The 17,805-nt window shown below is 42.5% G+C and overlaps 1 protein-coding gene across 1 annotated transcript in view; it reads right to left on the bottom strand.

Annotated features, from left to right (window-relative positions):
• LOC119220865 (cytoplasmic phosphatidylinositol transfer protein 1-like) overlaps positions 1-17,805 on the bottom strand; it is a 30,465-nt gene that overhangs the window by 8,326 nt on the left and 4,334 nt on the right. The window contains exons 2-3 of the mRNA XM_037477154.2: positions 2,630-2,778; positions 559-647 (exon numbers count right to left, since the gene is read on the bottom strand). Coding sequence (XP_037333051.1) covers positions 559-647; positions 2,630-2,778 — 238 coding nt within the window. The remainder of the gene's footprint in view (positions 1-558; positions 648-2,629; positions 2,779-17,805) is intronic.

Raw genomic sequence — 17,805 nt, 5'->3', positions numbered from 1 at the left:
GGCCTCATCAAAAAATAATAGCATAGTGTTTGTGCCACACACACAGGAGGGCTACCATGTTGGTTTGCTGCAGCTCTTCCAGTCACTAACACGAAAGACGGGTCACTGGTATTTTTTGTTAAGCCTGTTCATGTTTATGCTTCAATCTGACTGTTTATCTTTTGGATAAACCCGCCTGTCCTCTGTACATCACCTCCACCGTCCCTCATGACTTCTATCGTCCCTCCCTCCCTGCCCTCTGCTGATTGAGAATATCATAGAATTTCGCTGGTATACCTCTTTGCCCTCCATACGATTCCTTATGATGGAGTCCAGCAGGTTGCCATGTTTATAGAGGGCTGGAGTAAATGGGGATTTATTTGTGTGCAGAAAGATATCTTTATAAAAAGAGACATGGGGGGCCTAGTTTCTTTTAAACCAATGATAATTACATAGTATAGTACTATTTAGGTAATAATGATGGCACAAAGGGACCTGTTTAAACATGTCTTTTAATCAACCTTTTGGTTGCCCTGCTTGGGGTAATTGCAGAACAAGGATGTGTAATTAAAGCATTACCTGTGATAGTGTAGGGGTAATAGTTCCAAGCCTTCTCTGTGACGTAAAAGATCTTAGGCACCACGGCTCTGGCCCAGCTGGGCAGTTTGCTGAAACGCAGAGAAAGAGCAGATGTATTTGTAAACGGAAAAGTAAGTAGTTTGATCGTTCAAACCACTTTCTGCACAGTAGGATTTAGCCCTCTCTCAAGGGTGCTCTACTCTTTTCCCTCACGCAGAAAGGTCAATGATAAGCATCCAGCTGTGTGGAGCCATGGAGGCCGTACAAAGAAGCCACGGAGGCTACCAGTGAAGTTCATTATATTGATTACACGCTCCACCCTGAAGTGGAGTTTCACCGGAGCCTGATACACACAGACATGAAGGGTGGAAAGTACACAGAAGTAGCTATTACTCAACATAAATTGATTCTAAACGCAGCCAAGTAGCCGGCATCTTATTGCGCCTCTAATCTAAGCAAAAGCAACTACTAAGGAAGAGAAAGACCCGGAGGCAAACTTTGGTAATCTGGAGGGAGATTGCCGATGCAAAAATATAAAAAACAATGTCCAATTCCACAGGTTAAAAGTACAGATTTCTCAGACAGTGATACTTTTAAACAATTGAACAGTGAATCCAGATTAGCAACAAAGACAATTGAGTGCAGGTTTCCACATTACTGTGGGATGATTTTTGGCCAAATCAAGAAGGCAAATGGTACCATAATTGGAAACTATGCAAACATTAAGCTATTCCTAATTCCACTTTGAGGATAATTGTCTTCTACACAAGCCACTGATTATTTTTGCTCCCACACTATCACCCTCGTCCTTACTTATTCTAAGTCTAGCAGCTGTAATTGAATGCGGAAATTATAAAGAGTCCTTAAGGACCACTAGGACGAAAGGGACGCTTCCCTCTGGGCTCTCTGTGCAGACACAGCGGACTGGTCACATGTCCTAACAGTGGCTCAACTGCCAGCCACGCACACACACACACACACACAATCACACATGCATAGACTGCAGCTATAGCATGGTAACAGGTGGTCTGTGGGTGGAGAGAGGCAGGCGCGGCATCCCAAATTATCCATAGCTTTACACCGACCTTATCTCCCCTCTGCCCACACACACACATGCACATACAAACGCACACACGCACTAATTCTTCCCGTCATATGAGTTTGTCAATGACACTTAACATTTCCCAAAGGCCCACTTATTTGTCACTAACAACCAAGAAAACCTTCCCCTTTTTGCCTCTCACTTCGATGTCGCTTTCTTTTCATCTCAATCTCATTGTGTTACTTTTGGGAATCAGTCGCCCAGTTGAATGTGACAACAGTATTTGATCAGATCAATAGGGGGGTTCCATCTTATCAGCGCACACTTCATAATGAGTATATTAGAGCCAAAGGGCTCAATGGGGCAAAAGCACCAAAGGACCCATTATCACAAGGGTTGATGACATCATTGCTCTGCAGCCCAAAGAAAAATACTTGGACCTAAAGAAAACATGTATTATATTATTCATTATACATTTAATTTAATATATTTTGTGTAAAGGTACATCCTTTCTTTTAAACTAAATGCAGGTGTGTGATGGATCACATTTACAAATGATAACAAGGAGACCAAACGTCAGAAGGCACACAGAGAATTTGATACCCATTTACATAACAGAAAAGGTAATACTCAATTCCTCCCATATCAAGTTTAACAAGGCATAGTGAAAAAAAAAGCTTGGGGAGATGAAAGGGGACACCTAACTACAGTGCATCTGTGCCCTTGCTGATTCAAGGGCACAGATGCAAACTGAACACAGATGGTTTCACTTCCTTTGTGAGGCGCCCGCGCTAACAACCGCACCACGGTACCACCCTTTAGAGTTATTGGTGTGACATGATATGCATAGTGTATAGTATAAACAATAAAAAATATATATTTTTAAATAAGCTGCACAGTTGCTCTGGAGCTAGACAATCAAAGAAGTTGATTTCGATCAATGTAGTATAAAACCCTATTTCTAAACATTGTTAATAATTTGATTATTACTATTGCACACATGTTACATGGCAGGAGGAAGACACTCACTTGTTGAGGTAGATTCGTTTCTCGGTGAACTGGCCTGATCCGTGCTCAGGGTCCTCGTACGGCTCGTTCTGGACTACCTCCACCCCCTCCCCACGCTCACTTTGTTCATGACTGTGTTTACTGATCATATACAGCTGGCCAATACGGTACTAAAAGGCAGACAGGAGACAAAACAGAAAGAGAAACTCTGTATTAGTGAGACATTCAAGGCAAGAGGAGGAGGTCATGCTGACATCGTAGCATTGCTATAGCAACAAACTGTCCTCACACACGCATTTGGGGTTGCATTTTGATGAGGGTACTTTGAATGGAAACATGGAAATACTCTTGAATTTACAGCTGCCATAAAAATAAACACAGAAAGGAAAATAGCAGGATTACTGATTGGTCCTTACACCAGGGCACGGTTGTAAAAGAAAGCTGGGATATTAAAAGCATCGTGGAAAAGGCCTCATCTCGGGTCAGCACCCAGCAACAATACAACAATCGTAACTCTAGAAGCACCAGCAGCAGCCAGGGAGGGGACCCTACACCCCGGCCCCTTGTGGCATATTAGTAAACACCCAACATTCAACGCCCCACTTGGCCCAAAGACAATGTCCCTTTTGGCTGCTGCGGCGGGCCGGATCATCACACTGCAACTATTTTCCGTACATTTGGAAAACGACACGCATTAAGAGCGAGACTGGTCCAGGACGGAGATTTCCGACTGCTCGTAGGCCTATTTCCGAGCCGTGGGGAAATTGATACGGCCTTGATGGGGACTTATGCCACTGTGCTGGAATGCCGAGGGGTCATGTCGGACTCCACTGCCCCACACACAGAGCCAACTAATGATAGCTGCGTTAAGCAAGTGGAAAAAAAAGAAGGGATGAGGACCGCCTGGGACGTGGACTTGTGACTTCCTATCTAACCCCAAAAAGCAAGGAATGGCGAAATTGGATAGTGAAAAAAAAAGCATAGCCAATGTGTAAACAATGCCACATTTTTCCATCTGCCGACCATGAGAGAAAAAGCAAAGGGCTGAAGCAGAGTATTCCTAGCTGGAATGTTGATGGCCGTACAATTCTGACTCGACAGCTGCTGGAGTGTGGCATAATTTTTCCGCTGCGGTGACAAAGTCACAAGGCCAAGCGGGAGGATCCTGTGATTAGACACACACACACAAACACATACAAGGCACAGTGGCCCGTGAATGATTTGCGCATGCACAACAACAATAAGGAAGAAAAAAAAAGCCTCATCTACACAATTACCTGCCAAGGCCGAGCAGCAGACAAACAACGGTAGCGCATAGCTGCTGAATCATGTGGAGCCTTTAGCAGTTTAGGAGCCAGATTAGTCAACCACAACAAAATACCAAGAGAGCGCACACATGGTGGACAATGGAATGATTGTGTTGACAGCCTGTTGGTGCGGCCAAGAAATCCAACTATCCCGTTCCGAACTTTGAGATCTACTGTTACTACTAGAGATCTTTGCAAAACTGCCATATTATTGAAATAAGTATAAGGGGTTTGGAGAAGGGCCAAGACAATCATACACATGGAAAATACATATTGTGTAAATAGCACCGACGGACAAGAATAGCAGTCACAAGGTGAAACTAAACACCAGGGGCACACTGAGGACATACTGTATGTACATAAATTTCATAGAAAACAACTCATCCAAAACAATTCAGGCCCATCTCTGTCCCTGTGCTTACAAAAGGGAGTCAGTCATTCAGAAGGTGTAGTAAACGCTGCAATGAGTTCTCTACAAATTTTGTAATCAATTACATATTTTATTTGTATCTATTACAACCAGTGGCATTATAACTGGCTGAGGAGGTTGATGACATTTAGACAGCTAATGGAAGAAGAAGAAAGAGGTTGTCATAAGAATCAATAAATACATTTCCAGGGATTCCTGTTTGGGCAAAACAAAGATGATGAGGGGGTTGAACCGCACACATACATTTCCCGCTGGATGAAAAGCATCAAGGCAGAATAACCACTCAAGAGACCTCTGAATGCCTCTCTGATCACACTGATGGCCAGCCTCAGTGCATTAACAATAAGCACCATCTTTCATGTTTCCCGTGGCCCATTCAGGGCTCGGACATGTTGCGTAAACACAGCAGCTGTTACGCTGTTCGTCCTACCTGCCATTGTGTTCTGCCCGTGTGCTGTCTAACGGACGGCTGATGATGATCAATAAGATCTCGCTCTAACGACTGGAATGGAGAAGTGGCTCGAGTTAGAGTGGCCATGAATCTATGTCTTTATATTTCTGCCGAAAGAAAGTAGAGCCATTGGGCAGAATCATGCGCTGGCATTGAGGAGGAAAGATGTTTCATTGCACAGCTGTTCGTTTTTTAATGTTTTTAAATTTTCTTTATTTTCATCTTTCTCTGGTTTTTTTCCCCCTCACCTCTGTGTCACCGCCTAATTTCAGCCTTTCCATTTGTGAACACCCCTTTTCACTGAGTTACAGCATTCGGGCCTCTGCAGTCCTGACTATCATTAACTCTGGTGCCGGTAATTACTAAAGGTTGATGGCTAAACATTATCTATCATTTTTGGGTTAGAGTGGCTGGATGAGCTGATATTATCCGGGTGTTGGTCCCTTTAGTTCCTTACTTTCAATCCCTTTGGCTGTTTTCATGTCGGTCAAATAAAAAGCTACAGCTAGCGGTTGGTTAATGTAGCTCGGCAAAAGAATGAAAACTGGGGTAAAAATATCCGATTCCAGCTCCTTTATTCTAAATATTGTCTATTCTATTGACCCTATGACAAAACACAACATTTGAGGACCTCACTTTGGGCTTTTGGAAACACTGAACAACATTATCCATTTTTGGACATTCTACTGACCAAATAAATAACTATATAATGATAATTCAAGAAAATAATGAGCAGATTATTCAACAATGAAAATGGTTGTCAGTTGCAGCTTCACTTTGGACACCGCGAGGCCAGCTGTTGCTTTGTTTCCTGTCTTTGTGATAAGCTAACCAGCTGCTGGCTGCATCCTTTCCTTCAAAAGGGAAAATGTGAGCGTAGTCTCACATTAGTCTTTTGCTCCTGTTGATGTTGGTTTGTCAAACTGGTGACAAACCAACATCATTCATAAAAGTATGACAAATGACATCCACGCGCCGGGGAAGCAAAATTCCACCCTGACTCTCCATCAAAAAGTTAACCAGCAAATTTTCAAAACGCTAAACTCCTACTTGAATAATCGGATGAATACAACCATGTCACGTGACGTGACATGACAATGTTACTTTCAAGGGAATGGCCGCGATGTCATGGCTACATTTAAAGTTAGTCACCACACATCCTGTAATCTGAAAGTTGAGTGTTTTTCCCCAGTGAATGCACACAAAAAAAACTACACTCCATTAAAGAAACATGCTGGTTACAAATAAATCATGCAACTGAGTCGCCATGGTTTAATTACTTTGGCTGCATGAAAAGCAAAATTCTATTTAAGGATTAAAGTGTCGAACAAATTGTATGATCAAACTGTGTCGCACACGGCCTCTCTGTTCTGATGCAACAGCAGGTGGTGGGGAGCTGTTATTGTGCTGCAGCCAAGGAGTGTGTTAGTGTGAGTGTAAGATAAGACTTCTGACAGAATGTGTGTGTGCGCGCACACACACACACACGCACACACACACACACACTTCTGGATATAAGACAAACCTGGGCACGATGCATATATGTAATTAAAATGTACCCAGAGTAATTAGTGCTTCATGCGCTTTGTATTCTTTGTGCTCCTGTCTTTTGCAGTTTGATGTACTTTTTAGGGTTGTGTGTCTGAGTGCAAACGGATCAAGTAGCTCTCGGTTCAGCTTGAATCATGGTTTTCAGTCAGAGATACTGAAACTGCTTATTTGATGAAAATTGTACTTTCTTGTTCCTTGTTCTTCTGAGTTTGTATCTCTATGGTGGAACAGCACACCGTAAGTTGCTTTGAATAAAAGCGTCAGCTAAATGACATGTAATGTAATGTGTGTATTCACATTTCTCCCCAAAGAGCTTATTTTCCAAAATGACATTTCACCACGTTGTGAAAACACTTAAAATGAACCAATGTTGAACGCGATGTTGGAGTTTGATTTGATCATAATAGACTAGCACCATTGATACACCGAGCCGGTGCAGGCATATGGAAGGACTAAAATGAAAGTCAACCTGTTGTTAAGAGATACGAGTGAAAGTCAAGTCTGATGCTCTTGGATATTCTAGATGAGAGATGAGCCAATTGGGGGTTGTGTGAATTTAATCACAAAATGGAGCATTGGTTGTTGCAGACACATCTGGAGGGGACCTTTCTAATTTCCAGGAGACATCTTTATTTATTAAAGCATAAATTAAATCTGGTGAAAGTGAATTTATTCGTTTTTTTCCGACTCGTGTGTGATGTGGAAATTTCATTTATTTCAGGCCATGTCACCAAGCCTTATGGTATCTTCTCCAGCTTTATTTATTAAGTTTCATTTCTTTCACAGAAAATGGATGAAATCCATCGTTGTATTATCTGCCCATATGGTGGATGAATTATTATGATATTTGAGGGTGCACTGATATGAATACAAACACTCCTCTTCTCACAGCAGATGCACACATACAGGGCCAAATTAAATATTCCAGCAGTAGTTTGCGTTGGCAAAGGTTAATCCAAATTTATCCGACCATATGCGAACACCCATAGTTCACAACTTGGAACACAAATACATTCAGTACTTTCAGTACTTTCTAGCATTAATCATCCAACGTATGAACTCTAAACAAAGTCATTTTGTATCTTCTTCAGGATCTTGTAATGGCAGATATCTGCATCTTTCAGAACATATCGTCGAATTCGGCTGCAATGGTCCCAAAATCTTGCAGCAGACAAAGCACATAACAAATGGTCCAGGTGGTAGCCTACTAACGAGTCACATAGTGCTACAACATTACACTGTGTCTTCGGGCAGTGTGAGAGAGTAAACATCATTTACTCGTAATGAAACCAAACACCAGCACGGTAAACAGAGGACTGCTAAATATCATGCATACAGATCATAGAGCACCATTAAAAGTAGCGCTGGAGGCCTGGTGGCTGGCAAAGAGGCGCTAGAGCTTATACCCTGACATAAATTACATTGTGCTGCAGGGTTGAGCTGTGTCACAGGAGTGGGAGTCCTCTACCACGAGGAAATGTGCAAGCAGGACGAATCCACAGAGTTTAGAAAGTGTAATGTGAATAATCTTGTGCAAGGCATTAACGTGATAGAGCAGCTCTTTTCCATGTGATACACAGTACCAATAAGTGAAAGAGAGATGGTCAAAAAGAGATAGAGCAACAAAAAAAAGAGATATTTATACATCCGAAATGGCAAATCTGTGTTCTAGGAAAACATTAACCTAGCGTTAACATTAAGTTTAATACCAAAATATCTTTCAGTGCTTGCACAAAGACTATGGAAATAATAGTGATATAAGGCTGGAAAATAGAAGATATATCAAAACAACAAAATAAAATCAGCCAGGCTGACTTCATTTGAGGGATCTGCATCTGAAATCACAGAACTGATGGGTCAGCATGTCCAATGCAACATGACAGCAGACAACCTTTAGGAAGGGACTGATCCAGCTCTACAAAAGATCCTTCATGCCAACAACAACAACAACAACTAATCCCCTCCGTGTCCGGACAGAAAAACTCCCATCCCAGACTCATCTATCTTCAATCTTCTCATCCATCATGAATATTCTCAATTTGACAGCAGACAGCACAAAGGAAAGCCCGCCCAGCTTGTTGAGTTGCAGAACTTATGTTTCAGTTTAGTCTAAATACTGCTGTGCTGCTGCTAATGCCTAACACACACACACACACACACACGCACGCACGCACGCACGCACGCACGCACGCACACACACCTAGTATCAGCAGCTGAATCAAGGCAATCAGTCGGTGAGAGAGGGGCGCAGATGTGCTTGAACTAACCCTAATCCACAACAACACATCTAACTGAATACTTTCTCACAACCAAGCTCGAATTCCATTGTCCCACAAGGACTAAAGTATCACACACACACACACACACACACACACACACACACACACACACACACACACACACACACACACGCACGCACACTGCTGTTTCAGCAAAAGAGAGGGCGTGCCGTTGAGAGCAAGCGCATATGACTGACTGTAGATGCTCCATTCCTGCCGAATCAGCACAATTTGAAGGTGAGCGTTGACTCCCTGGAAGGGTTTGTTAAATCCACAAGCCATTGCATTGCGGGTCAAATAGGCAGTGTAGGAGGATGCCAAAGATGTCAGCGGGCTCAGGGAAGCAGTGTGTGTGCCGTTCCCGTCCTAATTATACTCCAGAACTCAGTCAGTCAGAGCCGAATGCTGAAGCAATGGAGGGTGACGGGTCTGAGAGGAAGATAACCAGAGTGTCAGCTGCTTTTCCTTGAAAGGAGGGCGTATAAAAAACAATCGCGTTCATAAAAGCACGTCCCCCAACATCATTGATTCTGCAGAACTACCACGTGGTTAATGCATTGCAACCATATCAGCATTTTGCATTCAGGTATTGATTTGATCAAACCCAGGTTTGATATTTCTTATCACTGGGTAAGATGTTGCTTTAGCAGTGGCAACAGAGCCTTATGAATGGATTGAAGTGGATATGGCACCAGCCGTGTTCCGCAGAAGCAGGTCTTCTTAAAGCCAGGAGCAAAAAGACTGCATTACATAAACAATGTCCAAGAGGTGGGGAGAAGCATAATTTATTAATACCGATTGTTGCACAAGGGGAGGGAGCCCTCCCCTGTCGTGCATCCCCCTCTACCCCCTTTTGCTCTCTTGCCTCCACCCCCGTCTTCTTATTCTGCATCTCTGCAGTGTGTGAGGTCAATGAACCGAACATTACATAATGTCCGGATCGCTCACCGCGGCTCATCTTTACTCCCCGCCTGGCAGCACAGGATTTGATCGAAGGCAGCGGCTTCTCTCTGGCTTTGCCCGTTTTACCGATCCCCTTCCCTTTTTAGCGCGTCACTTTTGCCTGCAAGCTTTTCTCCGCCCAACATTTTCTGCTTGGCGCCATGAACTCTTTCCCTCTCTCCACCGCTCACTGTCTTTGCCTCTTGTCTCCGTGAGCCGGCGTGGAGAGCATCATTATGTCAGCCGCTCCCCCGATACTAGTGGATGAAAGTCGGAACACGACTCCTCACTTCAAGTCCCATGTGATTACCTTTGACAATGTTTCACAACCAATTACATTAGGCTTTGACTGGGCTGACAGGGACAGCAGTATATAACTGTGTAGCTTTAAGGTACTTGTTGGACAGCAGTATACAACTGTGTAGCTTTAAAGTACTCGTTGATGCAATGCCTGCATAAAAAAAGAAAAAAAAAAGAAAATATGAATCGGATTGTGATCTATTTCATGGTTTTCAGATGAATCTGAGAAGTGTAGTGATGCTGTGACATTTATTCAGGGGTGACCATTTGGTTGATTTGAAATGTTGTAAGCATTTAATGCCATAACCAATCGGCTGGCTGTACTTTGCTTTTTGTACTAATTAGCATGAAAGCACCCAATACAGCTTAGTTGGTAAACAGTAAACAGTATACTTGCTAAACATCAGCATTTTAGCAAACTAATAATGGCGTTGGCAGCAATGCTCAGTGATCCTAAAACATGGAGATTTCATTCAAAAACCAGCATTGAGCGTTTGGTGGCAGCAGACACCCTGAAATGATGGTTCACTTCATACACTAAGTTGAACACTTTAATTGAGATTTAGCCCTGCCACCCAGGCAGTCAAAATCACACGGCATCCTCCACCGTGGGCTGGGCTTTTCCTCCGTTCTCTGTATGAGCTTGATCTCTCCCTGCTCCTGCCTTTTTACTGTCACTCCCTTCAAAGCTTGATTTAGTCAGTAAAAGGCAGGAGCAGGGAGAGATCAAACTCATACGGAGAACGGAGGAAATGCCGTGTGATTTGGGATTTATAAGGTGTCTTGTGTCACAGACACAACATTCATACGTGAGCTCACAGCTGAGCCCGGTTTCAAGTCAGTCTGGAGCTTAACTGATGTGCAGCCAAAAGGAACTTAAGAGGAATTTACTTTACCCACAGTATTTTTAGTCAATTCCTCTTGGGCCTTGAGCAAAAAAGAGGGTTTTTTATTTCCAGGCCTCGTCAGTCTGTTGATAAATAACTTTCCCTTCAGGTTACATAAGGAGTTTGTCCTCTCTTTTCCACTCAGTGTTTTGGTACTACTTGAATTTCAAGTTGCTTGGGGAAAACCATCCTATTCATTATGCATAGAGAGACTTCTGTGGATTTTCATACAGCTCTGTTGAAAATGAAAGGTAAAAGAAAAAGTGGGGATGAAAAGTGGTCATATCAGCCTCTCCACCTACTTTTCCATTCCCTGATATATTTTCTCTGCCTACTCTAACTTGGGGAAGGTAGTCGCCCCTCGAGGCTGATGAAACGGGTTACCCGAGAAGCTTGTTAAACACCCTAAATGGGTTGGCATGACATCACACCAGCAGGGACAGGTGCAGCAGACCTTTTTTGCTACTCGACTAGACAAAAAGTTGCTATCGTGGGTGGCAACATGCAAACGTATATTATTGATGACATTGGCAGTCACAGTGTCTTTTAGGGCAGAGGACTGAGCTGAGGACTGAGTCAATAGTCTCTATGGAGTAGGGCAGTGCCTTGGGAAAGAAGCTGGTTGTAGAGATAATATTTTTTGTTTCCTGGGAAAACAGGATGAGTGGTGTAGCATGAAAGAAGGTGTGATGTGTGTTAAAATTGGAATAATCTGTATTCCAAATTTAACCTTTTTAAACATATTCGCTTAACTTTTGCAAATCATTCTGTTCGAAAAAGCAAGGTACTGTTATACTCACGGATAACAGGCACGGATTTCTGATTGGCTTTTTTTTTTCTTTAATCAAATGCCTTGTTTTGATTTTGTGCGATATATGAACTTTGAGACAAATACTATTTTGGAGAGAACAAAAAAGGTTTAGTTTAGTGAGAGGTCGTGGCGACCTTTCACCACCAAATTCTCATCATCAGGGTTAGGGTTAACCAATAGTTAACCCTATCAATAGTTAACCCTAATCCCGACCCTAACCACAAGGCAGAGAAGTCGCGTTTGCGAGGAGGCGTCGGACGTAGGCTCCAAGTCGCATCAGTGCGCCCACAGTTTGGATAATAGAGAATAGCTTCAGATCACTTGAGGTCCGCCGCTAACAAAGGCAACAGACGCCACAGGGAGGGAAAGAAGGATCAATGCTGCTGGCCACCTGCCCCATGGTACCAACTAGTTAGCCAACTACAGAAACACAGCTATGAATACAAAACACAAAAAATATGATGACAGAAAGTGTTTGTGGAAATATAAAAGCAAGGATAGTATGAAGAATGGCATAATTATGTCCCACAAGATGAGAGGGGTTTTATTCTGTTTGAATTGGTGGTTCAAAAAGATATTTGGCAGTTTACATACTTCAAACCACTCTGGCTCTTTGTGTGCCTGGCTGGGACTACATACTCTAGAAAAAAAACATTAATGTTGTAATGTGATGTTGTTCTTCTGTGATTGTGTGTGTCCGACAGTGTTTGACAATGATTTTGAGCCACTCGATGGAGATGATGTATATTTGGAAAGGATTTCTGAGGGTTTGTGTACTTGTCTATTACAGATTCTGAAAAAAAGAAATGTTTTCACAGACACCAAAATTACTAACCCTAACCCAAGAAGGAAAAGAAGGAACAGCTCAGCAGAGGCAGATATCGGCTAAATGCTGGCTGTCGCTGGAGAAGGCAGTTAAGGTGTCCGGGTGGTGGCAGGGCGTAAGAGACCTTGGGGGGTGTCTGTGAAATGCCACGAACATCCATCTACGAAAAACATGCAGGTAACAGCAGACCATGGGACTGTCCCAAATGTGTGGTCTAAAGCCTGGAACACACCAAGCCGACTGTCGGTCAGTTTTCGTGCGTCGGCAGACTAAATCTCCTCAGTGTGTCCCGCACTGTCCGAAGTCGGTCCTCGTCGGGCTTTGTAAACGGCCGATTCGACATGTTGAATCGGCGTCGGGGCTTGCCGGTCAGTCGGGCCTTCTGATCATTCTGATTGGCTGCTCAGCCAGCGAACCAGTGCACTGGAAGAGAAAAACCGACAAGCGCAGAACGGACGTGCTACTTGGCCGTCGGGTGTTGAGAATCGGCTTGGTGTGACGGGGCAACTTTGGACCCAGACGCTGCCGACGTGAGCCGATTCTGCAGTCTGCTCACGTCGCCACTAGTTCGTCGGCGTTGGCTTGGTGTGTTCCAGGCTTAAGTGGTGTTCAAAATCCTCCAAACGCACTTCACTAACTACTGGTTCCATCGCCAAGTTGCCTTCCTGAAATCTCTAGCTACGCAGTCACTGTCCCAATTTCTGAAAGCTGTTCACTAGATAATCAAAAACATTGGGTTAGTGAATGTGCGACGAATTTGCATCAAATTCAGAATCTCAGAATCGCCTTTATTGGCCATGTATGTTTGCACATACATGGAATTTGTCTCCGGTTACACATTGCTTTTAGATATACAAATAGCAACAGAAATATTAAAAAAATATGAAGACAACTAAATAGAACACAAAAACTAAGCCTAAACATTTCCTGATATGTACACTATAAATATGAAGGTGCTAGTAGTCCAATATAAATATGTAGTGCAGATGGAGGTTAATTGTTCATTAGAGTGACGGCCTGTGGAAAGAAGCTGTTCCTGTGTCTGGTGGTTTTGGCGTACAGTGCTCTGTAGCGCCTACCAGAGGGGAGGAGTTGGAACAGTTTGCGTCCAGGGTGTGAAGGGTCTGCAGTCACCTTGCCAGCCCAATTCTTAACTCTGGAGGTGTACAAGTCCAGGATGGAGGCCAGGCTGGAACCAATAGTTGTCTCTGCAGACCTGACAATCCGTTGTAGTCTGGCTCTGTCCTGTGTGGTGGCCGATCCAAACCACACAGTGATGGAAGAACAGAGAACAGACTGGCTGATGGCAGAGTAGAACAGTATCAGCAGCTCCTGAAGCAGGTTGTACTTTCTGAGCTGGCGAATGGAGTCGATGTTGGAGTCCCACTTCAGGTCCTGGGAGATTATGGATCCCAGAAACCTGAAGGTCTCGACACCTTCAGGTATAGGTGTATTGAGTATGATGGGCGGGGTTCTCTGTCATCTCCACAGTTTTGAGGTTGTTCAGCTCCAGGTTGTTCTGACCACACCAGAGGACTAGCTGTTCAACCTGTTCAACGCAGACTCACCGTCTCTGATGAGGCCGATGACGATGTTGTGTCGTCTGCGAACTTCAGGAGCTCAACAGACGGGTCCCCTGACGTGCATGTGGTGTTGAGGGAGAAGAGCAGTTGGGAGAGCACACATCCCTGGGGGGGGCGCCAGTGCTGATAGTCCGGGTGCTAGATGGGATTTTCCCCAAACTCCCCTGCTTCGTCCTGTCCGTCAGAAAGTTCGTAATCCACTGACAGTTGGCGGCTGGGACGGTGAGCTGGGAGAGTTTGGGTTGAAGTACCTCCGGGATGATGGTGTTGAACGCTGAGCTGAGCATGTGCCAAATAGGGCCAACTGTGAGAAAGTTAATGGCCAGTGGAGTTGCAGGGAATTTGTCCTTTATAAGCAAAGCCTTTTAAAAGGAGCAGTTGTCACATGTGCTCATTGGGTTTAAACAAAGGGACCGTGTTTGGCAAGCTATTATTCAGGTGAAAACAAAGAACTCAGGAAATTTCACAGAAGACTCAGCGTAACATCTGTGAGACAGACGTGGTGGAATACAAATTTGTCAACATAAAAGGACGGGATAATAACGAGACGGCGGGACTTGAAAAGCTATCTATATTATAAGACGGGTGCTTGTCGTAGCGCTATGCTCAAGTGCACTGACAGCCGACTGAGGTTATCAATGAGGTGCTTCTTTGTGTTGGTTGTTTGGCATCTTTACGTCCATCTCAGCAGAAGCATCGACTTGGCAGATTTGTTTCCCATTTTAGAAGAAGATTGAAGGCTGAAGGTGACGATGGATGTCCCGTCTCAACCCCCTGAGGGTAATCGGTGTCATTTTGATAAAAAAGAAAATGACTAATGCACGTCACAAACCATTATCAAATAAACAACCCACCACCAATCAGACTGCACAATGCATCCTGTTACATTGAGATCACATTATAGAGTGGCGTGCCCAGCTGGTCCCTTTCTCACACAGCATCTCTCCTACCCCCGGCCTTATAACTCTACTCACACATTCACAGTGTGTCAGCACAGCTTCTATTCTCAGCAGTCATTGTTTCTCCTTGTTTAGACAGGATATTGACAGTAAGTAAGGGTTAGCAGGAAAGGAGGAGTACAAGGTGACATGGGGAGAAATGGAGAGACAGGCGATTAAGAGCTTCCTGTTCCAATAAGGTCAATGATAGCTTCTAACCTCGGTGAAGTGCAGCCTGCACAACAAGATATCATATACACATGCATTTTTCAAATCAGTCTAGTCACATAACCTGAACTTATGATACAGATTACCGATGGGATATACTGTAAGTGCATTGTAAACAACATACATATATATCTTTAGGGTGGTCAACATGTTGAATGGATTGTTAGTTTTTACTTAGCAATGATTATCTTGAAGCTGAATTTCAGGACCAGTATTGTTCTCCATTAATTGTAATATGAATAAGAATTGCTGTAAATCATCTTTAGAATAGACAATAAATTATTACATGAATAATTACACTAATCAAAAAAAAAATCTATGGTTAAGTGATCAATGAAAGAATAATTATTCATTAATCAATAGAATATATTGATTAACTGTTTCAATCGGATTGATTGTTGGCATTGATCCTATTTTCAGTTACGAGAGATTACGTTGACAAGGCTTATTTACCTTCGACAGTGTTGTTCTCATCAGGAGGTTACCAGGCAACCAGCAGATAGTATTTCCTCCACCTCTTTTAGTCTGTGCTAAGCTATGATAAAAATGTTCCAGCCACAAGAGAGTTGTATAAACTCTTTCATCTAACTCAGTTAGGGAGAGACAATAATATCCATATTGAAATGTGGAATTGCTCCCTTGAAAAAGTATTTTGCAAATTTATCCTGTAACGGGCTGTTCACATGTTGCTGGATTCCAGTTGCGCCTGCTGTTACTAAGCAACCACAACCTGCATGGAAAATGATGATAATGACGTTGTCGTGATTTAGCAGTAAGCCTCATTGACTAAGCTAAACAGGGTTGAAACAAAGCACCAGCGCCACAAATCCGGAGCTTTAGTGCTCGATTTATCTACTTCATTTTTGCTGACCTTTCAAATGTTGTGAGTGAGCAGAACAAATAATTATGATAATAATATTTTATTTATAATGCATTCTTCATCAATTGATTAATAGAGTGCCAGTGAGACAGCAAAAACATAAAACAGGCCATGGAACAAATTCCAAAGCTTTGCATACATTTTTTGAAATACATTTATCAACCATAACATATCTAATTTTTTTCCAAAAATGTTCACTTTATTAGACCGAATATTTTTTTTCAGGATATTTCGAAACAACATAATTTTCGTACATGACAAATTTGAACTTATTTTTATTTTTTGACTTGAAACCTTTTTTCATCTATTTTTCCCCCTTTTTTCATATGACAATTTTAGATTTGAACTAAAAGTTTTTACTTTATATCCATTAAACTTTTTTCACCTAATATTTTTAAACGTTCTTTTCCAAATTATTTTTTTTCATTAACATTTTTCGATCCAATATTTTTTGCCTTTTTTTCAAAATATTTATATATTTTTTCAAAATATTTATGGACCTTTTTTTACTTATGCAGTAATGTGCACTGCTAGCAGGAAATCATTTTCAGGAATCTGATCTAAATGTCCTAACCTTATCCATCTGCAAGCAGAGCTGATCAACATTGGATGATAACATTTCTCACATTGCTTGAGCACATTTAATTATAATTGCAGAATATATATTATTGATTTGGGGAAGATTTTTCCTGGAATTAAAGAAGTGTCTTTAAAAGTGTCATGCTCTGTGTGTGTGTCTGTAGTGAGTATGAAAAGGGGCCATTAAAATATGTCACTGCTTCTTCTAACCACAAAGGACATCCGATTCTCAGTGCTGCAATGTGTGGAGTTTCAAACAGAGCCAGAGACTGCAGCAACGGGACACACAGATCATAAGCATTGATATGACGTATCCCCCCTCCGTGTTTAGCACATCTTTTCCGCAGATAAATTTCAGTTCAATCATCATTGAATTTGCTCTTTTTTTTCTTTGACGCTGATTCAAAACGGTGAGAAGATTTTACTTACGACTTTACTGTTTTAAGCACGTTTTTTTCTGCAGCGCACTCATTAGTTTCTTAGGGGCCAATCCACATGGCACATTTTTTTGGCAAATCCAAGGCAAACTTGGTAAAATGGCATGTTTAAATATCTTGTGTGTACTCCCTCCCCCCTCAACTGTCCACTAGCCACCCCCACAAACCTGCATCACCTGACCAACTGTTCTTGCGTATTCATTTAAATCTGTTAAAACTGTTGACGCTTCATGTTTACCAGATCATCAATGTTGCTACGTAGCCGTCACAGATTGTCCATTTTTGCTAGTTTGTCTGTTTCAGTATGAGACCCTGCCACGCCTTCTCAGCAAAAGGCCTAAAATATGTTACTCTGCATGGCTTATCTTAGCTTGACTGTCTCTCTGCTGAACATCATCTTCCAAATCATAACAAACAAAGAATGTAGAATAAATGAAGCACACTAAGAGGATTATGTAGGAGCTTGGAAACACATTGCAATAATTCTCTGCAATGGCACATTGTTTGGCAATAGATTAGACAAGCGAACCCCATTACAATGCAATGGATAATGTAAAGCCAATGTTTCTGGATCCCCAAATAAAGTATTACACAGAATACAGCAACGATTGGACCCAAAGAGAGGTTCTCAGCTGGAGAAGAACAAAAAAAACTGGGCTTTAATAGAAAAGCCATAATCTCAGAAAAAGGCTTCCGGGAGCAACCTCGAAGAAATACCAGCAGGATTTCAATTATCCCCACACTGGGTTCTTATTCAGAGCTGTCCTA

Source organism: Pungitius pungitius, chromosome 12 (genome assembly GCF_949316345.1).
Source record: "Pungitius pungitius chromosome 12, fPunPun2.1, whole genome shotgun sequence".
In the NCBI taxonomy this organism is placed as follows: Eukaryota; Metazoa; Chordata; class Actinopteri; order Perciformes; family Gasterosteidae; genus Pungitius; species Pungitius pungitius.
This window is presented reverse-complemented; position numbering and strand designations above follow the sequence as displayed.